The 27,709-nt window shown below is 48.3% G+C and overlaps 1 protein-coding gene across 1 annotated transcript; it reads left to right on the forward strand.

Annotated features, from left to right (window-relative positions):
• On the forward strand, positions 1–27,709 carry LOC142567969 (uncharacterized). Its single transcript, XM_075678068.1, has 5 exons — positions 1–87; positions 2,435–2,657; positions 2,819–2,976; positions 3,226–3,543; positions 27,527–27,709. Exons 1-5 carry the CDS (start codon positions 1–3, stop codon positions 27,707–27,709), a joined length of 969 nt encoding a protein of 322 aa, XP_075534183.1.

Raw genomic sequence — 27,709 nt, forward strand, 5'->3', positions numbered from 1 at the left:
ATGTTAGGCTGCTGCTCGGGGCCGCAGTGCCGGACGTACGGAACGAATCTCGGTGTCAGTCTTCCCACGTACCTGCAGGATAAGAAGGTGCGTGAAGCTTGGATCACGAAACTTAGAACCGGCAAGCAGTCATCAGCTACACCCGGGTACGCAGCCAGCACTTCCGCGAGGAAGATTTCTGCAACGGGGTCGAGGCTGCGATTTTCCCAGTGAGTAGCAGAAAGTGCGCGCTGAGACGCTCGCCCGCACGCACTGCCCGGCTAATGTCATGAATATTTGGTCTAGGAATTGGTTGATGCCAGATAGTGGCACGTTCACTGGAATGGAAAATGAACGGTAAGAAGCACAGTGTAAAAGGCCATAGCATGTGCTCATGTTTATGTTAGCACCAAACAATGATTGTACTGGATTAAGAAAAAGAAGCAGCGGGAAATTGTTCGCTGAGAAGACCGATACACACGCAGTGCGACACAACCTGAGAAAGAATAATGCTGAAACGTACAAGAATTTAGAAGAAGAAAAATAAGATTTAATTGTCCCGACGGCACGTCACAAGTCTCCATAGGCGTCGAAGTCCCTAGATATAAGGAAATTATTTGTGAACAGCTCTCTCTGATCGTTAATGCAACAATGGTTGCTTGTGTACTATCAAGTGCTCACATGCTGCGGCCTAAAGCTCATGGCACGAAGCGTAACATTGTGCACGGACATGCATGCAGACGCACTGTCGGGCGCTACGAACCCGTGCAATCGCTGCATTGAGGCTTCGTTCTGTTATGTTCCATTTGGTTATAGAGATAACTGTAGCAAGCGTGTGACTCCCCCTCGGGCATAATCTTCGTTGGCCAGCCAGGCTCGGTGGCCTGCCATGCTCGGTAGGCAACATTGGGCACCGCACCCAACACCGACGAGCACGGCTGCTTGGGGGTCAGTCATCGTTCATCACCACCACGCTGTGTAGCGTCCGTCTAACGGAGGGTGCCTCTAGCCCTCCCTTGCTCACGAACCCGGGCGGCTGGTGACACTGGCGAGGAGTACACACGGATCGTCCCACGCCACCGCGAGCGGCGAAACACCGCCCCCCGTTGCTGCCGCCATGCCGCTGTACGGAAGGCTCGAGCCGTTAGAGGGAGATGGGTCCGCCTGGCCAATATACGAGGAACAAGTCCTCGTGTTCTCCCGGGCGAACGACACACCCGAGGCCAAACAGCCGGACATTTTCCTGGCCAGCTGCGGGACCTGCGTCTACAGTCTCCTGCTCAACCTTCTCAAGCCAGCCACGCCGCATGTTCACACGCTGGGTGAGCTGCTCATCATACTGCGTTCGCATTTCAACCAAGCACCGTCCACACTAATGGAGCATTTCCGCTTCAACAACAGGAGCCGCCGGAAAGGAGAGACCCTCGGGCAGTTCGTTGCTGCGCTACGAGGGTTAGCGAGTGCCTGTGTTTTCGGGGACCAGCTGGACTCCCTGCTGCGGGACCGTTTCGCCCGTGGCATCAACAACCCCGCCATGCAGACGCGACTCCTGGAGCTTCTGCACGCCTCGCTGGACGACGCTATGAAGGCAGCGCTGGCAATGGAAGCTGCCGCCAAGGACGCCGGCGAGATAGCCCGTGCGACTGGCTCACCGTCGGCGGAAGTGACGGTCAACAAGTTGGCGACAAAGGGTAGTACCTGCGGTCGCTGTGGTGGTGCCCACGCCCCCTCACAGAGCCAGTTCTCTCAAGCACAATTTTTCACCTGCGGGAAAACTGGGCACCTGGCACGTGTATGCAAAAGGGGGAGGACGAACAGCAAACAGCAGCAGCAGCCTGGTTCAAGCCCAGGTACTACACAAGCCCGCGGCCAGGGTAGCCGTCGCAAGGGTACGCGGTGGGGGCGTGCGGCAGCAGGCTCTTCCGCGGCCCGGCTCCACGTCGTGGCCGAGGACCAGCGGATTTTCGACATGTGGCACACAGGCCTTGTACCGGCGTCTGTGCCGTCGTACATGCTGACGGTCGAAATCTGCGGGCACCCCATTTCCATGGAGCTGGACACAGGGGTCAGCGTGTCGGTCATGGCCGGGAAACTCTTCAAGCGTACTTTCCCCAGCGTGTCCGTCGAGGCTTCGGGCATGATGCTGCGCAGCTACTCCGGGCAGCTCTCCCAGGTCCAAGGTCAGGCACAGGTCAGCGTTCGCATTGGCGACAGAGAGGCAAGCCTTCCCCTTTACTTAACCAAGGGGTCTTCACCGACGCTGCTGGGCCGAAACTGGATTCATGCACTGGGCGTTCGTCTGCCAGAGTACCAGGAAGCCAGCCTGCATGTGGTGAAAGACGTCCCCAGCCTTCTGACCGAGTTCAAGGCCCTGTTCCAGCAAGGAGTGGGCACATTCGCCGGCACGACGGCTGGCATCTATGTACCTGAGGGAGGCCGGACTCGTTTTTTCAAGCCTGGCCCACTGCCGTCAGCCCTGAAGGAAGGAGTCACCCTGAAGCTGGAATGGTTACAGCGAGACGACATCTGGGTGCCCGTCAAGACGTCTGAATGGACCGCTCCCATCGTGCCAGTCCTCAAGCGAGGCGGCAGGGTCAATATCTGCGGGGATTTCAAGGTTACCATCACCCCCGTCGCTACCGTCGAAAAGTACCCGTGCCCCGGATTGAAGATCTCTGGTCAGCGTTGTCCAGTGGACATAAGTTCACCAAGCTGGACCTCAGAGATGCTTACCAGCAGCTGGTGCTCCAGGATGCCTCCCGGAAGTATGTCACAATATCGACTACTTTGAGACTCTTCCAGTACACGCGCTTACCCTTGGCGTGGCCTCAGCCCCCAGCCATATTTCAAAGGGAGATGGATAACCTCTTCAGGGACATGAGGCACGTGGCGGTGTACTTGGATGACATCCTGGTTAGTCGCAGCGACAACAGGGACCACCTGCAAAACCTTCACAACGTTCTGGCACGGCTGCAGGACGCCGGCCTCAAGCTTAAGGTGGAAAAGTGCAATTTCACGGCCCCCAATTTTGACTACTTGGGACATGTCATTTCCTAGGCTGGCCTAGCCCCGCCTCCCCGCAAAGTTGATGCTGTGCTCAAGTCGCCTAAGCCCCAGAAAAAGAAGGAGCTTCAGAGCTACCTCGGCCTCATCAACTTCTACAGGAGTTTTCTGCCGAACATGTCGGAGCATCTACAGCCGCTCCATCTTCTGCTTCGAGATCGTCAGCAATGGGTCTGAAAAAAGGACCAGGACCGGCACTTCCAGCGCAGCAAGGAGCTAATCACCAAGGCTCCAGTGCTGGCACACTTCGACCCTGCCAAGCCTGTCGTCCCGACCGTAGATGTGCCACCGTACGGCGTGGGACCCGTCCTGGCAGACTGGGACAACGATGGCCAGGAACGCAATGTGTCGTTTGCTTCTCGTCGGCTTCATGCTGCAGAGCAACACTACAGCCAGCTGCACAAGGAAGGTCTCGAATGCTTCCACCAGTATCTGTGGGGCCAGAAGTTCGAGGTGGTCACGGACCACAAGCCGCTATTGGAACTGCTGGGGCCTGACAAGGCAGTCCCCGTGCAGGCATCACCTCGAGTGGTACGCTGGGCCTTGAGGCTGGCGGCTTACAGCTACCAGCTGGTTTGCCTTCCGGGAAAGGATCTGCTGCGACCTGCTGATGCCCTGAGCCGCCTTTCCTGCCAGAGGTGCCTGATGCTGTCCCGGAACCTGCTGAAGTGTTCATTCTGGAGCATGCGTACCCGGAGGTGCTCTTCAGATCTGCGGTATCGCAAGCGACCAGCCGGGACCCAGTCCTGTCTCAGGTGGCCAAGGCGGTATCCCGTGGGGAGGAATTGGTTCAGAAAGCCTATAGGCGTACGGCCGCTGAGCTGAGCTTGCAGCAAGGCTGCTTACTGTGGGGTTCCAGGGTGATGATCCCACAAAGTCATCGGTCCAGGGTCCTGCAGTTGCTGCACGCGGGTCATGCTGGCGTGGAAAAGACCAAGATGGTGGCCCGGTCCCATGTTTGGTGGCCTGGCCTGGACCAGGACATCGCTAAAATGGTGCAGAGCTGCCAAATCTGCCAGGAGCATCAGCGGGCCTCACGTCATGGGGAAAGCACCCCTGGCCGTTCCCACAGAGACCCTGGTCCCGCGTACATGTGGATTTTGGGGGATCCTTCAAAGATCATTACTTCCTTGTAGTGCTGGACGCCATTTCGAAGTGGGTGGAGGTTCTACCTGTCACCACTCCATCAGCAGGCGCCATCATCGCAGCGCTACGACAGGTCTTCGCCGCCCAGGGGTTGCCGGGTGTCATAATGTCCGACAATGGTGCCGCTTTCGCTAGCACAGAGTATCTGGCCTGGCTGACGAAGACGGAACCATCATCTGCCGTACCAGCCTGCTTCAAATGGTGCAGCCGAGCGGGTGGCGCAAACCGTCAAGGACAAGCTCAAGAAGAGCGAGACTGGGGATTTCGGGACGCAGATTATCCGGGTACTGTTTCAGTACCGGACCACGCCCCACGATGTGACTGGCCGTGCCCCCTGTGAGCTCCTGCTGGGTCGGATGGTCAAGACACCCTTGGACGTCTTGCATCGGGACGTCTGATCAACAGTGCTCCTTAAGCAGCTGAAGCACAAGATGGCTGATGACCGAGGGTGCCGTCCCGGGGCTTTGCCGGAGTCGGGAGCTCCAGTATTCGCCAGGAACTTCCGTCCTGGCCCACCCTGGTCCGCCGGACAGGAGGTGTCTACTTCCAGCGCCTCATCGCTGCTCGTCCGCATACCAGACGGGGCCACGTGGCACAGACACGCCGGCCATGTGAGGCCTCGCCTTGTGATCTGACCAACACCGTCGACTGCCACTTCCGAGTTCCAACCCGCAGGAGGACTAGCGGCAGCACCAGTCGCTTCCAGCAGAGCACCGCCTGCCTCGGAGGCGGCAAGCGTTGCCAGTGGTGTGGCACCCATTCGGCCGGTGTCGAGGTCGTCACCACTCACAAGGGCCACTGCGAATACTCCGGACTGAGCGAGGCTGTCTCAGGCAGCACCCGGTGTTGCCACACCAGGCCCGTCAACACCGGTGCCCAGGCGGAGTACTCGACGGCGGAGGCCACCGGACCGTTACTCGCCTGTGTAGCAGGCACCGTCGACCCAGCTAGTACAGAGGCAGAGCCTCGTACTTTGAACTTGGACGTTTGTTTATTTTAGTTAATAAACAAACTGCGGGCTTACCCCCAGTTTGTTGGTAACTAAAATAAACAAGTAGGAAGCATGTGACGCGCCCTCGGGCATAATATTCGTTGGCCCGCAAGGCTCGGTGGCCTGCCATGCTCGGTAGGCAACATTGGGCACCGCACCCAATAGACACCGACGAGCACAGCTCCTCGCGGGTCAGTCATCGTTCATCACCACCACGGTGCGGAGCGTCTGTCTAACGGAGGTTGCCGCGAGCCCTCCCTCGTTCACGAACCCGGGTGGATCGTGACAATAACCCACTGTAAGAGCATATCTTACATAGCATGCTCTCAGCGACTCCTACCTTTCACGCAAGAGGCCCGTTCGGGGGACTCCATCGTGGCGGCCTCGCGCAGTGGGCGTACACTGTACGTATTCGCTAGAGATAGCGTCTATAAATCATTCTGGGCTTTTTGTTTGCCCAATGTTATTTCGACAGTAAAAAACTTCCCTCGTTTCGAGAATACATACAGAAACTTCCAGAAGGGCTCCCGCGTGGTGCTTTTATTGAACGCCTGCAGCGAAACCAATGAGGAGCGTGGCAAATTATCCCTCATATTACGCAAGCGAGGCGCTTCCGACAGATGACGACTCCGCAAGTCCTCTCCCCGATAAGAATGTCACGTTTCGAGCGTAACGAATGCATTTTCTTCGATGCACGGTGTGACTTTGTGCATGGTCTCTTATAAAATACAGCAGTTAGAGTTTTTGCACAATTTACACATAAGATACCGATATTTGAAGAGCGGAAGCGTTGCTCTTGCGTGTAGTCATGGTTAGGGTGCCTGGTTTCCACGTGATGTTCCTGGTTGGAATCCACCTCCATGCATTTCTTTCGTAACCTATTTAGGGATAAATTGTTTGCCATTTGTTGCCGTTTGTGTAGTAACGAGCTGAGGACGGCATTTCGCTTTTGCTTGAGCCGAGCACAATTCTTAAGGGTTTTATTCAAATAAGGGTGCTTGTATTACCACCACAAGGGCGCTGCTCGTTTGGGGAGGAATTCACAAAGTATGTCATACTGTTCAGCGTGTAGCCTGCGGTCAGCAGGCTTTCATCTTGCTATGAAACCGCTTTGCCTTTGATGCGTACCACTTTTCCCAACCGAATGCAAGGCACATGTTGGCAATATTGCGCTTAACAAGTTTGGATTGTGAGGACTCGTATGAAAGCAGCGACCTTTTAGTTCATCGACTGTAAATCCAAACAAGTATGACCATGGGGAAAATAAGGTTAGTGACAAATCTGAAAACGTGTTGTAAATTTCTTGGGACACCTAACTAGTGAACCAAAGATGACTCGACCAAGCCGGAAACACTGAGACGACATCCTGAATTGAATTAGTGAAACAGCCACTTGATCCGATATTTTCAAAAATAAAGAAAATCTGCAACACATCTAAAAATGTGGGCAACCCGGTCATCATTTACAGTACCACAAAGAGACTTGTCAAATATTGTCCCGAATACGCTTCCCACAACAGGCGCTACATTATACAAATGCCGTAGTTCATATTGTCATCAAATTAACAAATGTTGCGCACGCGCAAAAAACTTGACAATTCGATGTAGTTGTCTGTTTAGAGTCGGTAGCTGCTTTGAAAAGTGTCTCCATGGTATTCAATTAGTTCCTGTGCTAGACACAGTTAATCTTGGGGAACGAAATACCAGAGCTCTTTAAAATCCACCCTGAACGCCGTGTTCACTGTAATTTTATGTTTGTCGCTTGCTGTTATTTTAGTCGCTTGTCTTGTTTTTGTGCGTTAATTTAGCAATACTGTCAGCCTGCTTGTGGACCTGGCAATAAAGTGTAGCCGAAATTTAGCGCTTTGTCTTGTTTCTTCATGCGTGTGCGTGTTATTTTGTGCTGTTTAGCTACAATGAAGTACCTTCTGGGAACATTCTATGTGACCTGTGGAACACGCATTATCTACTAGGCGTGGTCTGTAAAAATTAAGGGAAGCGTCCCCTCTAAGGTCGATAACATGGTGGTTACAATCTGGCTCGTGCATTTAGTTTGCTTGCAGTGAAAAGCTCTGCGCACAACGGGTGCTATAACATACATGGTGTGCTGATAAGTACGGATCTCGGAGCTTACAGAACTATATGTTTTGCGTGCAGAGTCACGGATTTGGAAACTTTATGCTTCTATTTTTTCTCTACACACTAATTTTCGAAATTATTTGTACAAGCATTCAGATTGTAAATTAACATTCTTCTTCTACAATTACTAGTGTTAAACGTTTTTCTCAAATACAACAAATTTCCTTCAGATCGGTCCACTAGTTGTATCAAAAAGTATTTCTGACCGTTTTACACCTATTTGTAGAATTATTTCAAATCTTATTTTTTAATTGTATATGCATTTATGACGAATGTGCATGTACTTGAATAGGTGATGTCGGTGTTGGCGCCAAGCTAAAGCTTCATCTCAACTGAGCGACTCAACGAAATGTGGTCAATCTTCTTGTCCATGCCAAAATTCAGCTGTTGAGCGTATTTGTAGGCAAATACTTAGGCAGAAAACATTATTGAAGGGATTCTAACGGTGCGAGATTGTGGTGAGAGCATTCATTACACTAACCTTCGGTGCGCGATGATTAGACAAGAGAGGGACTGGAATGGCGACGATTAAGTTGGGCAACAAGGCACCTCTTTTCGAGTCTCTCAACTCGGGAAAAAACTCCTGAAGAAAAAAGCGGAGATCGCTAAATGAATGCAAAATTTTCAAGAGCACCTTTGTTGAAAAAGTGAACTGAAAATTGGCAACGAAGGCTGGTCGATAGAGTAATTCCTACACTGAAGGGAGAGAACGAACCAGTGCGGTTGCATATGGGGACTACTCACACTATTTGCCTCAAGTTGGCAGTGCTATAAGCGTGGCTTGCATGACGCGAGCAATGAGACAGTCGTGTGGTACGCCCTGCGCAATATTCGCTGAATATCACTCTTTCCCTTGAGTTGTTTCACAAGTTGAAGATGAGAATTCATGAGGGCACACAAAAATGCTTTCTAAAGTTAGGCATTTCGTCTAGCCATTGCCGTTGTGTCCATTGTACGGCATGGCGTCAACTAGCCTGTCCCGTGTTTCAATGTCTCCGGCGGATGCCTAAGAGAGTATCCGATTCCCAATACAGAGTTAAACTTGCAAGTTACGTTTCATTGATAATCTGTATGGCTGCACTCCAGCGCAAGAAGCATGCTTCTTGAATGGTCTAGTGTGTGGCTGTTACACTTTGCAAGTACGGAAAAAACCCAAGTGGCATCTGTCGAGTTTTATAACATCGTGGAGCGTAAGGATGTGGGTTGGGTTCCAGGCCATAAAGTGGACTACAGTGCGACTGCATTACTCAGCTAGTTAACCAGATTGTGGAAATTATTTCTTCCGCTGTGGAGTCTCTCCTAACGCGGATGTGGCTATTGGACAACCAAATAAATTGCGAAATAGTCGAAATAGTCCACATTTGACTGCTTTGACTTCATCACGTGTTAACACAGACGCAGTGGGTCTCGTTAAATTTTTTTTTAATCATGTCGCTTTAAGTATGACCCGCGCCTCTTCTTCCAGCGTTCGTCGTTCGTTCCGGCTTTTTCGTGTTCACGTCCCTTTTCTGTTCGTGTTCCACTGTAGGAGAAAGTTGTCGCGCAACATCATTACAACACGCCTGCGCAAAACGAAACGACCACGAAAGACCTTTGTAAATGAAGCGAAAGAAAATAAATTAAGGAATGAGGACACCGAGACGTGGAAGCGAAAAAAAAAACGAATTGCGTATACTATGGCGTCGACGGGGCAGAAGCAAACGAGGCGAGGGTCGTGGCTCAGCAACTCTGCGACACAGCGGGTAGACCTGACCGTCTCTGGGTCAGGCTTGCGTTGGGGCTCGCGAAGAACGCATTTGCGCCGGCGATGTAGCGTTTCCGAGTGCAGTGATGCAGATCGAGGCCCGCCCCACGTGCACGCCACAGAGTCTAACACGCTTTAATTCCTCAGTACACCTTGCGCTCGAAATATATGACACAAAGGCATATTTGAATATACTTTGAGAGACGATACAATGAGATAAAACACTAGTAGAGGTGAAGTGATACAGCGATATACACGCCTGGCGGTGTTTATGACGTTTGTTGTGCAGCATGCGAATGCATTGCCTGTAAAAAGCTGTGAGAATCGCGCATGTGTTGTCAATTTCATTCTCAGCTTCACAACAGAGATAATAAGATGAACACAACTTCGGTGCTAGTAAAAAGAATGCTTACGTAAAAAGTAATTTTGGAGCGCTCCCCTTCTTTTTCACGAAGTATTTCATAAGGAAGGTGAAGTGTTGCAATGTAAAATATAACACGATGATGAATTATTCATTCATTCTTACGGCAACAGGCAAGAAAGAACTTATTGGCTGCAGACAAAAGAAAAGGACATCGAATGCGAATCAAAAGCCATCGCGCGACCATTTATCTGATTTATTTGTCAATAGCTGAGTTGGCGGCCACAGCACACTGCTAGTAATGCAGTGAGCGACCCTGCAGTGAAAGCAGAAATTGCATCTACAACAAGATGAAAGAAACCATAGGAGTTGACCTTCTCTCCGTATTTCAAAACGATCATTTAGATGGAATGCCAACTCGCTTAGCAAACCATCCTTCCAGTCATTGGAACTTGCCTACAATCCCGTGCGCGATTACCAAGTGCACGTCTTAGAAAGGATCATCCACTACTAAAGTTGAGCATTTCCGTAGCCACACATATATAAACGTTCAGTAGTTTGTAGAAGTGGATGCGAAATCGCGGAAGAAAGCTACCGTTTTGTGGCTCTGTAGTCCCCAACGTCTGCTGACATTGCTAGACAATGGGTTGGAGGGTGGCATTTTGCTCGTAGGCACCACATGACCCGCCCCTCCGCCCACCTCGAAACCATATCCTACGCGTCCGCTAATTGACAGTGCTGGTTCGCATAGCAATCGCAAAACTCGTACCACATCATCAGTAGAGCAAAGACGACTTGCGTCATCGTGTACTGATGAGCGGAACATTACTCTAACAAGTGAATAGACGCCTATAGCGTTACACTATCGATATGTCGTAAAGAGGACACTTACTCGAAAGAAAGAGCCCATGCCCTTCATGTCTTATGACGAAGTGAAAGCCGCTAAAGTACGCCACTGATGAAGCTGCACAGGGTGCGCTTATGTGACTCATATCTATGGCCCTCATGAGCCTACTCGCAGCCGTTTGTGTAGCCATCCTGTAGCTTTTCCGGTAGCTCTGTGTAGATTTCCCGCTAAATTGAGCTGTAGCGCCTGCTTTGCGGGCACAACACAAAAATGATGTTTGTTTGCTGGTTGTCAACCCCTTTCTTAACCTGGAAGGCGGTGTACCCACCTAGACTGCATCAGAACACCTGGTCAGTGAATACCCCTAACGCATTCTTTCCTTATGGTAAATATATCGCGCTAGGCAGCTTTTGGCCGGTTCGTTATTGGCACATGATTTTTTTTATTCACTGCAAAGTGTCGGTTGGGGGGGGGGGGGGAGGGGCCGTGGCGCTCAGTAAGCAAACAACGGTGATTTACCTGGTGTTTGCACAGCAGTAATGCACAGCACTCACTTTGCAATGTTTGTACGCTGGCATGAAATTGACTGCGCTGAGCTGCGGTATTGGCACGGGGCATAACTACACAGCAACCGGCCGTTTCAGGTACGACTTTAAGATATGAAGTCAAGTTCACGAAAAAAAATTGAAAACTAGGAATGATAGACATTATTACAGAACCCCTTCAATCACAGCATATACATCTGTGTAGGCGACCTATTTTTGTCGGTTCTTCTGAATTGGTGCAATGAAAGAAAGGTCTGAGTTATCGCCGCGGCTAAATCTGCCGGCTGAGTGTGGCTTGATTTCAGTTCACGCTGAGCTCCTTTTTGAGAAGCCATGTTAGGTGTTTGCCATGGCGAAAGAATTGTTTCTACTTTCTCGCATTCGTTTCAACCAATGAGTAACATGTGCATGTGCTTTCAGCTGTCTGTCAAGTGTCTCTACTTAAAAAAATGACACATGAATAATTCTGCACGAAATCAATATTTAGGTGCTCCGCAATAACGAGTACTTATTAGAAACAGCACAAAGCATCATCCTACTGCCTTGATCTTTCTTCCGGGGAGTCCACAGACTCTCTTAATGAAGTTATATAACCGACGCACTTATCAATCATCTGTCCTAATTCGTGACTGTAGGGAGCAAAGCAAAATATTTTTGAATAGGGAGAGTACGTGAGAATAACAGGAAAGACAGCGCTCTAACTTTCAACAAACTTTGTTCGTAAAAACAGCGGCTAATATACATTGCAACTACAGCACGTGAGAGCAATTATTCGCCTTTTTAGGAAGTCAATTTCTTTATCAGTCAAAAGCATTGATGGAGAACACACACTATGTGGACGGAGTCTTAAAATCAGGCTCGTTTCCATAATTTCGCAAGTCAGCTGGTCACGATTTTTACAGACAACAGTACAAGCATCAAAGAGGGCTTGTATCCGCAGGTTGTAAAATGAAGCGCCAGTCAAACATCACGTGCATTTTCCCCATTATTTGCATGCATGCACACGGAGGCGGTCATTGAGGCAGTGACCCGTCTGACGGCTTACCACACGAAAGCGGCATCGTCTAAGAAGGAGAGTCAGCGAGTGCGGCACGTTGGCAAGGCTCCACTGGCGCTGTAGGGTCGTACAATTGAGGGCGTCCGCTGTGAAGAGAAATGACGTTCGCAGCCGAAGCAAGTTGGCCGTGTTGGTATACGATGGTAAAGCATGTTGATTAGCGCGAGAATATACAAGAAAATACAGAGGTCTAAATTCGCACAAACTTTGTTCGTAAGAACAGCGGCTAATGTACATTTCGACGACAATGCGGCATAGGCGTCGTCATGGCGCCATACAAAAATGGCACGACCCGGCTTGGTGGAGGCATCGAAAAAATATATGCTCACTTCTGGGACTTTGAATGTGTCGCTGGAGGTCTATCAAACAAAAAAGGATAAATAATTGGAAAAAAGCAGGAGGAAAGAATACAAGGAAGAAGAAATTGGAGGGTAACAGCCCAAAAAGCGGGAGGGGGAGGGGCAGGTGCACACGGAAAAAGTGCCGGTGAAAAAATATTAAATTTAAGGGTAGGGGTAAGGAAGAGCTGGAAACGGAGCAATAGACGGAGCTTAAGAATCGAGGTCACCTGGTGAGATAGAGTGATTTTGTTCCTTTGGTAGTGGTATGAGAATTTCAGGTTTAAGTTACAGCTTTCAGTGATTCTAAGTTGCCACGTATGAAATTGATTCACGTCGGGTGTAGGTATTTAGACTTGTGTGTCAGTTATGATCTGTATATTTCCTCTCGGGAGGTGAGCGGTAATGGCTTTGTACTATATAGAGCCTTGCTTTATCGAATACATATTCCCGTGTTCATTGAAGTGACTGCCTACTGCTTTAGGTAATTTGTGTTTTGTATGTGCGCGATGACCGTTAAGTCTGGTATGAATTTATCGTCCGGTCTCACATATGTATTGTTTGTTACAAATGGCACGCTCTAGACAGTGGACTAGGTTGCTTGACTTGCAGGTGAAACTGCAAATTACATTGTGAAGGTAACTTGGAGCATACCTGTGCAAGATGTTAGTGTAAAATGAAGACATCTGAGATTATGCGGACGACATCGCTATGCTTTACACCATGTGCAGCGTATACGCGCGGCTGTTGATCTTGTCGAAGTAATTTTCAAAGAAACAGGTTCCCGTATATTTTGACCCAAGACATCTGATTTCTGGAATGGCGAATGGGTTACAATGTCCAAACACGTTTCTCGTTTGCGTTGGTAAGCTTTGCCGATGTAGTACCTCAGCGTTTCTTTAAACAAGTACAATGAGAACAATGATCACTGGGTAGACCCAACGTGAAGCGTCAAAGAAAATACAGACACGTGGGAAAGCAGGCAACTCTTATTGGTCGCGCGTTTTACGGTCTGCAATATCTAACATCTGCTATTGTATTCATCGCACACTGTAGACAAACAATTGATTTTGCGTTTGCTGTTTTTAGTTCGACTTGAACGAGGAAGGGAAGTGTTTGGACAAATCTGTTTCTCTCTGTTAAACAAGGTGGTCTCGGTCTGGCCCATCTATTTACAAGGCGAACGGTTTCTCGTTGTTGTTGTTTCTTTATGGTGAAAACGATGGGGCAATTGCGTAGAGCCGCACTAATGCGCTTAGTACGCTACTTGAGAAATTTTATTACTGGATATATGTGCGCGGTCTTGGTTGTTTGCCGCATTCGGCAATTCAGGTCGTTCCATTTATATTTTTGTCACAAAATGAACTTTACAAAGGTCATTTGATGGTATGATGCCTGCGCCACTGTAACGCCTATCACATTCTGGAGGATAAGGAGAAAGTGTAGCAAAGTGTTTAAAAAAATGCAGGTCGCACATACTGCTTGGAGTTCCTCTTTTAAGCTACACACAAATACATTACCCGTTAAAATGTCAATCCCGTAAAAACGAATTTTTGCTCCCTGAACGATTGATGGTCTCTTATATATAAAAAAAGCAATTGAACATGTTTTTTTTTCATTGTGTTGGCCAGGAGTTCTCTATTGGGATATGCTCGAGTGAACGATTTTTAAAGAATGTTGCCACTGGACGCGTACGGTATACGATTCTTGCAGCTTTATAATAGAGGCCGTGTTCCTAATTTATTTATTCAAATGTACCTTACAGGTCTCAAGGTCAGGCATGGAGTAAGGGGGGTAACATTGAAAATACATAGAATATATGACATCCGCAAAACCGCAGCAGTTTACATACCACAACCGTAAGTGCAACCAAGGTGGGAAAAAATTGCTTAGTTCATGATTCACTTGTAAAAAAAACATAATATAATTACAAGGAATGAATCACATAGAGTATTTACAATGAAATCATGTAAATAAAAAGACCAGAGTGTTAAACAGTATTAGAGATTTTAAAGAATGACAGAAAACTTACTAACGCGACATTCTGACGGAACGGTAAACATAGCGACATAACGGTACTAACGCGACAATAAGGTGTAAAGCATATTGCAAGTACAAGAAAGCATGGTGCGACAACCGTAAAACCTCACAATTTTTTAGCCATCTAGTCCGTCAAGGCGTCACGGAATGAATCGTAGGTTACCGCCATGCCGGGAATGAATTCTCTCCCAAAATGCTATCCGGGAGAGAATTCCATAATCTGATAGCACGAGGAACAACAGAGTAGTGTAATGCATTTGTTGAACAGCAAAATGCGGGCATAGCTGAAATGATTATGAAGCCTACGTGACATGGAGTAAGGTCGTTTCAAGCATGCTGGTCTTCGAATGGAGTGAATGAATTTGTGGAACAGCGATAAAATGACAATGTCTCGGCAAGTGTTCAAGGATTGTAAAAAAAGCTTAAGTTTTATACGTATTACAGTGGGACTGGTTGCTGTAATCGTTTATGATGAAGCGGCTTTCTTTGTTCTGGGTCCGCTCTAACGTTTCAATTAGGTATTTTTAATGCATGATGATTTATAATACTGTATGACTTATAATGCTCCTGGGCCGACACAGTTTACGGAATACGCGCGTGCAAGTTCACCACGCAGCTATCAAGGTTCCGTTTTGTACTTGAGAATGTTATTGAGGATGCTATTCATATTAGAGATGCGTTCAGGATGAACCTGATCCACGAGATCACATCACTTGGTACGTGTCGTTGACAGAAAAGGTGTTGCCGTTCTTTCAGTGTGTTCGGTAAGAAAAGAAGCGATTGTGCGCAAATGGACTGAGCATCACGCTTTTGTGCTGACAGTCCGGCTCAATCCCCAGATCGCACTGTTGTATTTTATTTTTATTGTAGATGCCAAAAACTAGACTAGACAGGAACATATATATCTACTTACGGCAATGTGCCTGTGGTGTGCCAAAGACTGCTTTGCATCCGAAAAAAATTTAACAGCTGCAGCGCTGAAGAAAAACATTTAGGAGAACTCAAGTTTCCAAAATTGCTAGCTGCTCTCCTCTTGACTGTTGCTTTGGCATGCATCTGTTCATTTGCCCAACCACGCCTTTAGTTTTATAGCTTGTTTTGCACCATTACCACTGCAATTGGAGATCTTCGCATTGAGCGACTAGTGATTTGTGATACATGCTTTTATTGTCTTAAGGCGAGGTTCTATGCTTAATTGTTTGAGCACATGAAGTGTGCCCTTGTTGTCATGTCTGCAACGACAAAATCACATATAACGCAAACATGATTTCTTTTTATTGAACTGCATATGTACGCATATTAAATAGAGGAAGGTGACATAAACGCCACACAAACCCATCATGAGGGACACTGACCCCGTTGTTACATCTGGCTGCATAAAATCAAACACGTAACACGATGACAAAGCACAGATGCATAAAAGATAATGTAGGTTGTGACTGAAAAATGCAGGAAATATTTGGTAAGACATCGTGAATTGCTACAGTGAAAAAAGAATATCTAAAACCTAAACTTCATAACTGTGGGGTCTCGTGTTCAAGAAACATTGGAGATAGCACACACAATATTGTAAACACAAACACGGACATTTAGCTGCTCCGTTTACACGAGAATTTCCACCGGCCACAATACAACAAATAGCACGCGTTGAGAAATCGATGACGTCCTATTCGCAATGCAAGGATCGCTAATTTTTACCCACATCGGCCCCGCCAAGCGCACTGGTGAATGCCGGGTAAGTCCGCCCACGAGAGCGTTCTCAAGCTGAAGAGTAAGTTTTTTTCGCACCCTAGTATCGAGCCCGTCAGATGGCGTTAGCACTGGAACACTCACGCCATCTCTCGCATTGCGTAGCTACTACATTGGGTCCCTCCACGCGTGTGTGGGATGCGGGGCAGCCAGGTTTCAGGAGGCGTGAGGTGCATGCGGAAAAAAACATCAGTGGACACGGCGCAGTCGAGTGTTCCCACTCGACATACGCGAGTACAGCATAGGATAAAAAAGGGAGAGCGGGTAAGAAATAATTACAACAGCGTTATATTGTGCACATTTGAACCTGTTGCGTACAAATTCAGTAGTTATGACGGTTTTTTGGCATTTTCGTGCCGAAGTTCTAAAACGGAAAATGTCTCATGTTTTTGGTGTAGATTTGTTATACTGACATAAATTTCGGGATAAGTTTGCAAGTTTTACGAGCAGGGGAATTGTTCCATTTGACACTAAAATAAATTTGGCCTACAAGTCTGGCTTCGTAGATGATATGTACTTTAGGTATGCGATATTTCGTAGACAGGTTTTAGGTATGGGCCACATACAATGGATTGGCCACTACTGATGTTATTTCCTTTTGGGTTGCTAATTATTTATTTATATTCAGTCGTCGTACCCCTTGCAATGTGCCCATAACTATTTAGAATGCAAATAAAGCTTCATAAACCAATAATTTAGCTCAGCTTGGCGAAGGGCTGTTTCAAGGGAAGCTGCAGCGCTACATGAAAAAAGCGCCTCTCCTGTCTTCTTCCTTGTGATCGTCTACAAAGCGCAACGAATCTTTCCAAACGAAAAAAGCGAGCTTGCAGCGAGTTATTACCGTCAATCGCCATGTGAATGCGAAAATCGCAGCTTACTAGACACCTCAAGTCGGTTTAATTTAGCAAAAAAAAAAAAAAGGACAAGTAGCACAGAGCCGGGAAGGAGGATCGCAGTAATAGCGGCTTTGATTGGGGAATATGGTCGTGGCGTCATCCAAAGTATCGCCGATGTGCCTGACTCGATTCTGAAGCTAAACGCCGTGTCTTGAACAGATCAGGGCGCGATCGGAGGTCGTTGTTCGGAGCAGCGTTCGGTTGCACCGCGCGCGATTGGACTAGGCCGCGCCGACGTCGTCGGTCTTGGGGCGCGGCACATTTTTGGTGGCGTCAAAATGACGACACACTTCTGTCAATCATTTTTAAACCGAGCACGTCGTCTGCTAGGAGCAAAACGCGACGAGAGGTGCGTACTTCGAGTGGTCATGCGCTCGCTACGAGACCGGCTTCGCTTGGCACGTCGGGTGAATTGGATTGGATGCAAACGGCGGCTGCGGCTACGGAACAGCACGTTTGAATACAATCCATTGTTTAATTCGATAATATGGCGCTTGAAATGGAAGCTTCGGTTAGCGCGTGGGCGTTGTTGCAGGAGAAAGGCGAGCGGTTGGAGACGCGAAATGCGTTTGAAGAGACGGCAGGAAGTGAATTCCGGCGTCGCTTTCGTCTCTCGAAACGAACAGTGCGTTGGTTGTGCGGCGAACTCGACGCCAACATGAGGTGCCAGCGAGGCTGTAGAATTTCAACAGAGCATAAGATGTGCGAAATTAGGTTTTTTGCTACGGGAAGATTCCAGCGGGGTGTCGGCAGCGAAGAATTCATCAACTGGTCGCAGTCGTCCGTCTGCTACACTATCCACGAATTTGAAAACGCCATAACTGTCGTTGACAGACAAAAGCGGTGGGTGGACTTCCCGTTGACCACAGCCGTGAAGGCCATAGCAAAGGCGGCGTTTGCGCGGTTCAGACTGAATCCCGGTGCGCTCGGCTGCGTAAATGCACACTCGTCGTTATTGAGCAGCCCCAAGGCACGAGACCCGGCGATACGCAAAGCTACATATCCAGGAAAGGTTTCTGCGCAATGAACACCATGATCGTAAGTATTATTCTTGCATTCTCTTACGTCGGTACAGCCGTGGTTGAGTGCCGACGATTTATTAAGTCAAGGAGACAGGCACATAGTAGCAGAAGTTACTTCCGGCGTAGGAGCCAGCACTGACCAGGCGTTCGTTCCGTGAGGCCCGCGCATGCCAAAAGCCGCCAGCGCCTTTGCACGCGCACTTCATCGTTGTCGTCTTCTGACGACCAATAAATTTTTCCTCCCATAGACGAAGTCTCCATAGCGGTCTGGAGGCTGCCTAACCTTTGGTGGCCGCAGTTGCCGCGTCGTTCTCTCTGCTCGTGACGTCGAGGTCGATGGTTGACAGGAAGTGTCTTTTGTATCGAGTGCGTCTGGTACCAGAGGAATAGCAGAACTTGTTACTTTTGGCATAGCGTCCGACAATTCGTCTCCTATGCTCTGCTATGCGCTTGGGTTGCTTGCCTAGCCTGAGTAGTAGTAGTGAAAACTTTATTGAAAATGTCCGGCGATTTGGGCGGGGTGGGGCCATAAGCACCCCAGCCTAGGTGATGGCCTCGAGTCCTTGGACTCGGGCGGCTTCCTCGGCGTGCCGGACGGCCCACAGTTGATCGGCGAGGTCGTGGCTGAGCAGGGCCGCCTCCCAACGTGCCCCTCGGTTCGAGACTGCCATTTCTATCCCGTTCGTCGGGAACTCCTGCTGCTGGCTACCGGCGCATGCCCACAGCATGTGCTGCAGCGCCGCTCTGGCTCCGCACGCTTTACAGTCGTCGGACGGATAAATGTCGGGGTAGCAGAGGTCAAGGATCGCCGGGTTAGGATATGTGTGTGTCTGCAATTGCCTCCAGGCAACCGCCTGTTTCTTGTTTAGTTTGGCGTGCGGTGGTGGGTATTTACATCTGTTCAATCTGTAGTGTTACGTGATGTCTCTGAAAGTGGTCATGCGATCCCCCCACGTCCACTCCCGCATCGCTCTCGCGGTGGGCGAGACGTCGGGATTGCCGGCGGGCGCCGCGGCTCGGCATGTAAGTCCTCAAGCCGTGGCGTGGGCCGTCTCGTTTCCCGGGAGCGGAGGGTCCGTGTGGGCGGGGGTCCATACTGACTCGTTTTTTTTTATGTGGTTGAGGTGACGCCGAACCTTTGCGAGGACGCTCTTTATAATTCAGGGTCGTGGTTCGACACGGCGCAGTATGTCGCCTTCAATCCAGTCTGGCTTTTTTAAAAACTGACGGATAAGCATTTTTCCCCTACTGAGAAGCGATGTGATTGCTTCAGTGTGTCCTGGCGTTCATGGACTTGTGTTTCCGTCTCCGGCTTGAGTAGGTCGAGGGGACACAAGAGTTCCCGTTCAAACATCGCTCTCGCAGGTGTCATTCCTGTAACTGTATGAACTGTCGTGTGTTGCCGATACAGGAACCTCGCAAGTCGACACTGTATGGACCACTTTGTATCCATCAGGAGCGCTCCCTGCAGTTCTGCCACATAGCATTTCTGCCTGGACATTTGTCGCAGGGTGATACGCTGCTGATGTGATGGCCTGTATGCCATTTGACGCATAGAACTGCTTTATATCGCTAGAAATAAAGGCTCTTCCGTTGTTGGAGACGACCTTTCGGGGAAAGCCGAAAGTAGCAAAGAAATTTTGGAGTACATAGATGACAGCTGCGGATGTTGGTGCGGATGTTGGTTGTGTCACGTGACGGACTTCCACCCATCTTGTGTACGCGTCCACAACAACTACGTAGGTGTGCCCGTGTAGTGGCCCCGCGATATCAACGTGCACTGTGTTCCAGGGTGTCTGGGGGCGGTCCCAGGTGGGAGTAGGAACTTTGGGTGGACTCTTCTGCGTTGATTGGCATTCGCAGCACTGTCGTACCGTTTCTTCGAAAACCTCGTCGATTCCGGGACACCATACGTAGCTTTTTGTGCACTTTTTCATGGCTACCATTCCTCGGTGATCAGCATGTAGAAGTTCGAAGACGTGAGATCGCGCTGAGCTTGGTATAATCACCCGTGACCCAATCGTGAGACAGTCACGATGAACTGCCAGTGTAATCGCTGTTTGTCGGTAAGGAGTGAAGTCACCTCCAGTGAGTTTCTCCACTGTACCATTCTCTACTGACTTGTATAGCCTTTGCAGAATACTGTCTTGTTGGGTCAGACGTTCTATCTCAGTGACTGTAAACGGCAGCCTCTACAACGCCTCAAACAAGAGCACGTCGCCTGGTGGCCATGGCTCGTCGGTGCGTTCTCGTAATGGCAATCGGGTCGACGTGTCTGCGTTTTGGCTCTTGCCATGCCTGTAGACAATGTCGTAGTCATACGCAGATAACTTGATGCACCATATGGTCATTCGTGGTGAAAGTACTTGAGCCGTTGGTTTCTTCGGGCCCAGTATGCCGAGCAGCGGCTGATAGTCAGCGACGAAAGTTACCTTTCTTCCCACAATATATTTGTGGAACTGATGAACTGCAAACACTACAGCAAGGCCTTCTCTGTCCAGCTGTGCATAGTTTCATTCCGCAGGCCCAAGAGTCCTGGATGCAAATGCGATCGGTGCTTCTCTATTCTGGTCGTCACGTTGAGACAGAACAACTCCTATGCTGTATGGTGAAGCGTCGCATGAGACAAGAAGCTCCTTCCGTTAGTCGTAGTGTGCCAGTACGGTCTAATTGAGCAGCAATTTCTTAAGTTCGTCAAGTGCTTCTTGATGCCGAGTTTCCCCATCTCAACGTGGCGTCCTGCTGAAGGAGCTGGTAGAGACAGCTGGAAATTGTTGCCCTATTCACGAATCTGTCGCCTTCACGAATCTGTCGCAGAAAGCCAGCATTCCGAAAAAAGACTGCAGCGCTTGTTTGCAGTTTGGTGCTAGAGCCTCAATAGATAGCTCGAACTTTCTATTCGCTGGTGTGAACTCCTGTTTCGTCAATTCGGTGTCCTAGAAATGTAACTTGTCTCACCGCAAAACGGGGGTCTTTTCCGAGGCGCAGATTGTACTTGTGCAGCCTCTTAAGGACTTCTTCCAATCGGACGGCGTGTTCCGCGGCGTCCTTTTCACTGGTAATAACGTCATCTAAGTATGAACAAACGCCTGTGATGCCACACATCAAGTCTCCATGAACCACTGAAAAATGGCTGGTGCTGCAAAGATTCCAAAGGGCAACCGTTTGACCTTGTAGAGCCCTTTCAGCGCGTTCAGGGGCAATAGCTCTGCTCTCTGTGGTGTCACGTGAAGTTGTGGTAAGCTTATGCTAAATCCAGGGTGCTGAAAACCTTGCCGCCCCTCAAGTGGCTGAGGACCTCATTTGTTGTGGGAAGCGGGTTCTCTGCCTTCTTCGATACCTAATTCAATGTACAACGGTAGTCACCGCAAATTCGTAACGAACCATTCTTCTTTCGAAAGAGTAAGAGAGGCGTTGCCCAATCCGAATGCTGCGCAGGCTAGTTTATGCCTTGATCTTGCAGTCGATCCAATTGAACCTCTACGGCTAACCGCAGCGCGAAGAGAACCGGACGTGCTTTTAGAAACATTGGCGTTGCTCCTTCCAAAAGTTCGACTTGTACCACAGGACCGACATGTCCTGAGATGTCCTCGTCGAACACAGACTGGTACTTGCCCAGAACCTTCGAAACAAGTTCATGGTCTGATTTTCAAGTTCAGTGTCCGTGTTTCTTGCAATAGTTGCAGGAAGCTGTCTGAAACTTGGAAGTGTCCGGACTATGTAGCGCGTCACAAAGCCAACAGCGCTGATTCTTCTTTTGGGTATATGTAGTACTAGAGCTACCTTGCTTTTCTTTATTGTAGATGCTTGTGCTGGTTTCGTGAATGCCCTTAAATTCCGCCTTCACGTTTTTCTCATCTCCGACGGCCTTTCGCGCACACAACGTCGTACGTCTGTTCCCCGTACAGCGTTAGCAGATGAGCACGTTTCTTGGAAGCGTTCGTAATGTCGTTAGCTTCGAAAAAGAATTGAAGCTACTTATACTAGGATCTCCAGGAGCAGGAGCTGCCACTGAACTCGGGTAGCCGACCAAAGTCAGGCGTCGCCATGTTCATCCTTGACGTCGTCGAAGTGCCGGTCAGTCCAGCGTCTTCCTCGACGCCAATTGTTACGTCGGTACAGCCGCGGTTGACTGCCGGCGATTTATTAAGTCAAAGAAACAGGCACGTAGTAGCAGACACTAGTTCCGGCGTAGGAGCGAGCACTGGCGAGGCGTTCGTTCCGTGAGTCGCGCTTGTGCCAAAAGTCGCCAGCGCCTTCGCATGCGCATTTCATCGTTGTCTTCTGACGACATATCGCATTGTATCCGCAGTCATTTTTTTTCTTTTGTATCGCTGAAATTTGCCATTTTACTCTGACTGTTGCGACAGAATCAAGTAGGAGCGGCATTCTATTTCTCCCCTCAACGGGAATTTATTCGTTTCGAGCGTACTTGGCGATGCAACAGTGATGAAATCATGCGATGCGGGACACGCTTCAGTTCAGCAGGCTCTACAGCGCATAACATTATCAGTCCTCGATCGCCAGATATCCCCGAAGCTTGATTCCCAATGTGGATAGATTCAGAATACCACTCCTAGACGGCGCCGTAGTACTCGCTGTCCTTTGCAGCAGTCCTGCGTCCTCGTTGTTCAATGTTTACGCGTTTCGTGATAAGTGTTCTGTGTAGCAATACATATGCCCTTAATAGTAGTAAACGTGTCTATTTTATCCCGGTTTTGGGTCAGCAGTTTTTTATGTTGGAGGTATTATGGAACATCGGCTGAAATAATGTAGCACTGTTGTGGGTAAAACGAGGCGGTGACACGAAACTGAGACGTTCCGAGCTGTGGACAGGCTGGCTATCATCTGACAATATCCTGCAGAAGGCGTGTCCGCGTGTTGAAACGTTGGCTACAAGTCCTTCATTGTCTGCCATTTGTGCCCGTGGTACTCGGATAGTTCGTCAAAGTGTACACAGATTCAGTTAGGCCCATAGAACAAAGTGTTTAGAGAACCTTTACGACTACAATTTGCACTAATTTTTAATTTGCAGACCATACGATGCCGAACTCTGAATCCAGCACATTTATTTATTTATTCATTTCCTCAAAGGTCTCTGTTGAGACATTACATGAGGGAGTGGGGAGTTAGTGACAAATATAGATACTACAAATTACAAAGGGATATTTCCGATGAGTCGCTTGAATGCAAGTGGGTCGATGATAGTGGCAACTTCGGCGGGCAGGCCATTCCAGTCTCGTGTTGTGCGCAGAAAAAATGATTGCTGAAAAGTAACGGTATGGGCTTGTGGGGGATATACCGTATTAGAGTGACTGGTGCGGGCAATGCGATGTGCTCTTTTTATGTGCGGGTTGTCAAAAGGCAAGGAATGAAAGAATTTATGAAAAAGGTTAAGACGGGCTATTCTAAGGCGTGAGGCTAGAGAGGGTAGGTTTATTTGGGCTTTTAGTGCCGAGATGCTTGAATTGTATGAATAAGTTGACAGGATAAATCGTGTCGCGCGGTTCTGAACCGACTCGAGGGCTTTAATAAGGTTATTGTGGTGGGGGTCAAAAATAGCTTCGGCATACTCAAGCTTGGGCCGCACAAAGGTTAGAAAAGCAAGTTGTTTAATAGAGGGAGGAGCGAGGAAAAGGTTACGGCGTAGATAACCTAGAGTACGATTAGCAGAGTTTATTATGTGGTTAACATGACAGGTCCAAGTTAAGTCACGCGAGATGTACACACCAAGATATTTGAATGAATGCGTTGTTGCAATCTGCGTGTTACTGATGCTATAATTAGGGATATCGTAATTACGACGACGATGAATAGACATTAACACGGTTTTAGCTACATTTAATGACATGAGCCAAGTGGTACACCAGTTTTGTAAGCGCGATAGGTCATTTTGTAACGCCAAATGGTCGCTGGGGTTAGTAACTGCTCGGTAAACCACACAATCATCAGCGAAGAGTCGGATATGAGAAGAAATATTACAAGATAGGTCATTGATGTATATTAAGAAAAGGAGGGGACCAAGTACGGTACCTTGAGGTACGCCTGAAAGCACGGGTGTTAAGGATGAAGAGTGTGAGTTAGCGTATACGAATTGCTCACGGTTAGTTAAAAACCCTCGAATCCAGCTTAGAACACAAGGATGAATGTTAAGACGCGATAACTTTATTAAGAGACGATCATGAGAGACCTTATCGAATGGTTTTTCGAAATCTAAAAATATTGTGTCAGTCGGGATGTTACGATCTAGGTTTAAATGTAAGTCGTGCAAGAAAAGAGCAAGTTGAGTGTCACAGGAATAATTTTTGCGGAAACCGTGTTGACTTGAGTGAAAAAAATTGACGGATGTTAGGAAGTTAGCAATATGCGAGTATAAAATATGTTCCATTATTTTACAAGACACGCTTGTTATGGAAATAGGGCGGTAGTTACTCGGTGATGATCGGCTTCCTTTCTTGAAGACTGGGATGACCTTGCCCACCTGCCAGTCATGTGGAATTGAGGCGCTCTTAAGCGATTCCTGGAATATGAGTGATAAAAACAGGCTACACACATGTTTGGTATTTTTTAGAACTTTGGCATTGATACCGTCTACTGCTGTAGATGACGAGTTCTTCAATGATTCAATTACTTTGACAATGCCAATGGGATCGAATGTGATATTTTGCATGAGCGGATATGCGAAGTATGGTGGATCGGGCAAGCCATCAAGTAATTCATTAGTAAAAACGGAACTAAATGTTCTGTTAAGAAGATCCGCAGCCTCAGTCTCAGGGATCGGAAGTCCGGAGCTATTGATAAGTGATATCTCATTCCGCTGATTAGGATTAATAGTTTTCCAAAATCGCTTCGGGTTAGTTTGTAGCATAGCTGGTAAAGTGGTAGAAAGAAACTTGTGTTTAGTTTGAGAGGTTAACTTGTCATATTTTTTCTCGACTGCGTAATACTTCTGCCATGTGCAAGAAGAATTAGATCGTTTGGCTGATCGAAACAACCGTTTTTTCTTATTATTTAGTCGTTTGAAGGATACATTAAACCACGTTGATGTTGTTCTTTCTGTTATTGTAATGGTGGGGATGTAAAGACGTATAAGGCGATGCATCTCTGCTTTGAAAATCAGCCAGTTCGACTCGATAGAATTTAGTTGAAAGTTAGCGACGAACGTATCGAAGTACTCCGATAATTCTCGGTTCATGCTGACATAGTCCCCTTTATCATAGAGTGTAAGTGTTTTCCGATTTTTTTGTTTCTTTAGTGCGTTGCAACGAAACGAAATATGTACTGTCAGGTGGTCGCTCAAACCGCGCAATAAGGTGACAGGGGTAAAGTTATCGGGGTGAGTTGTTAGTACAAGATCTAAAACGTTGGACGAGTGAGCAGTGACGCGTGTTGAGTCAGTGACGAGCTGCGTTAAGCCGAATGTTATACATGTTTAAGAAGTCACTAGCGGGGCTGCTTTTAGATAATGTAGAGGCAGGATCGGACCAATCAATAGTTGGAAAATTAAAATCGCCAAACAGAAGGACAGGACTGTTAGGATATGTTTTTGTTAACGTATTTAAGGCTTCATGAAGTGAAGGCGTGAAAGAACTGTCGGTACTAGGAGACCGATAGCAAATACCAATCAGAATGTGCGGGTGTGTAGCAATGCATCGAATCCAAATCATTTCCAGTTGTGAAGAGAGGTTTACAAGTGAACAATGTAGCTTACGCTTAGTGGCGATTAATACACCCCCACCGCGTGAGTTATCGGGTCTATCTTTCTGAAAAATGTCAAAATGCGAGAGCTAAGGGAGAATTTCGGTAGCATAGATTGATGTGTTAAGCCATGTTTCTGTTAGCAGCAAGACATCGCAAGAAGATGAGCCTATTAGACTGCACAGTGCATCACGCTTGGGAACAACACTTCGAATGTTAGCGAGCAGGAATGATAAAAGCTGACAGTTCTGTGGTTGCGGTGTACATTTTGGTCTCAATGATGGCTAAAGGCGTTCCTCAATGACCTGGTTAGTAGTGTGGTCGAAGTAGTAGGTTTTTTCACCTACTATAAGCTTTTCATGTCGCAACTTGAACCGCAGTTTACGGGCCCTTCCAAACTCGATGAGGCGTTTCTGGACAAGGCGCGTGCTGGGGGCGAGATCTTGTGCAACGGCATAGCACGTACCTTTGAACTTACGAGCCGAATAAAGGACAAGATCTTTGCTTTTAAAGTTAGCAAACCTCACAATTATAGGCCTGGACTTTCCAGTTTGGAAAGACCCAATGCGATGTGCACGTTCAATATCACGCGGTTCTATTTGTACATCTAAATGTTGTGTACAATGTGCAATAATAATTTTCTCAGAATCAGACCATGATTCTTTAGGTTTATCGGCGATGCTGTAAAAAACAAGGTTATTTCTTCTAGATCTATTTTCAGCATCGTTTATCCGGGCAGACAGTACACCTATCTGTGCCGTATTTTGAGTGCTTAGCTCATGTAGTCTGCCTAATTTAGTTTGCATGTCATCGATACCAGCACAGGCTGTCTCAATTTTGTCTAGCCGTGTTTTAATTTCACTGAACGTTTTATCATGATCAACTAGTTTTTTTTCAATACACTTTAGCTGTTCAAGCATTACCGTCTGTCCAGATTGCAGTTCTTTCAATACATTAAGAATCTCTTTGTCGGGGCCGCGGTTAGATTCGATATCACCAGCTAGCATGAGAAGTTTTAACAGTATATGCGCACAATCACACACAATGGAACAAAAGCGCCGTGGGCCCGGCAGCACAAAAAGTGCACGGTGGCTACTAGGTTTTGCGTAAAGGCAATAAGAGTTGGTTACCTGCACCAGGAAGAAGCGTGGAACGTTAGCACGGGCCATCACTAGCTTGCTGCCGGGCCCACTGAAGGGCGCGTTGCTCGGGCGCAGCTTTTTAACAAAACTCCACGCATGCGCAGAATGCACAGGGGTGGTTCCGGTGTTTAGATGACTGAGTGAATGCCACGATGCTTGCAGATATAGTCGGCGGCCGTGTACAAAGTGCGCGGACCGCGATGTGCTGTTGGTGAGCCGGTGATTTGAAGCCCAGCACGGCTCCACTGGCTCCGCCGCAATACGCCCGTAGACCGGAAGTCTTGCGCGTGGACCTAACCCGGCGACAGATTCTGGGCACGGGGAACGAAAGCTGGAAGGCTCCAGAAGCTGCAAGCTCCAAAGTCCGAGGAACTGCACCAGGAAGAAGCGTGGAACGTTAGCACGGGCCATCGCTACCTTGCTGCCGGGCCCACACATAAGCCCCTGCTTCCCGTGATCATGTGACGATTCATGGGTGTGGCGTAAGAACCCTCTCCGTGGCTACCTAGAAGCAGAACGGCGGCCTGGTGAATATTTGCTTGGTAAATGCTGCAAATGTATGCCACATTGAAGGTGATATCACTAAAGCTGTCATCGTGCCCTTGCGCATGAGACTCCGGCTATGCGTTGGAGCTATGGCTGTTGACACGAGTGCCTGAGTATCCAGCTGGTGGCACCCCCGAGACCACAACAAGAAGGAGCACACTGTCATGCTCATTGTTGTGGAGGGGTGCTTCGGAGTCCTGCAGAGCAGATTCCGCTCCTTGTAGCGTTACCGGATCCTGCTCTACAAACCGAATGGGGCAGCCAACATCAATGCTGCTTGCGTAGCTCTCCACAACATTGCCTCGGCGGCACGTGAGCCTGCCCTCGAAGAGGACGATGGTGACAGGCAGTTCCCGCCAGCTGTCCAGCAGGCTGCAGATATCCGCCACCACCGATACGGGTGCTAG

Source organism: Dermacentor variabilis, unplaced genomic scaffold (assembly GCF_050947875.1).
Source record: "Dermacentor variabilis isolate Ectoservices unplaced genomic scaffold, ASM5094787v1 scaffold_15, whole genome shotgun sequence".
Lineage (NCBI taxonomy): Eukaryota > Metazoa > Arthropoda > Arachnida > Ixodida > Ixodidae > Dermacentor > Dermacentor variabilis.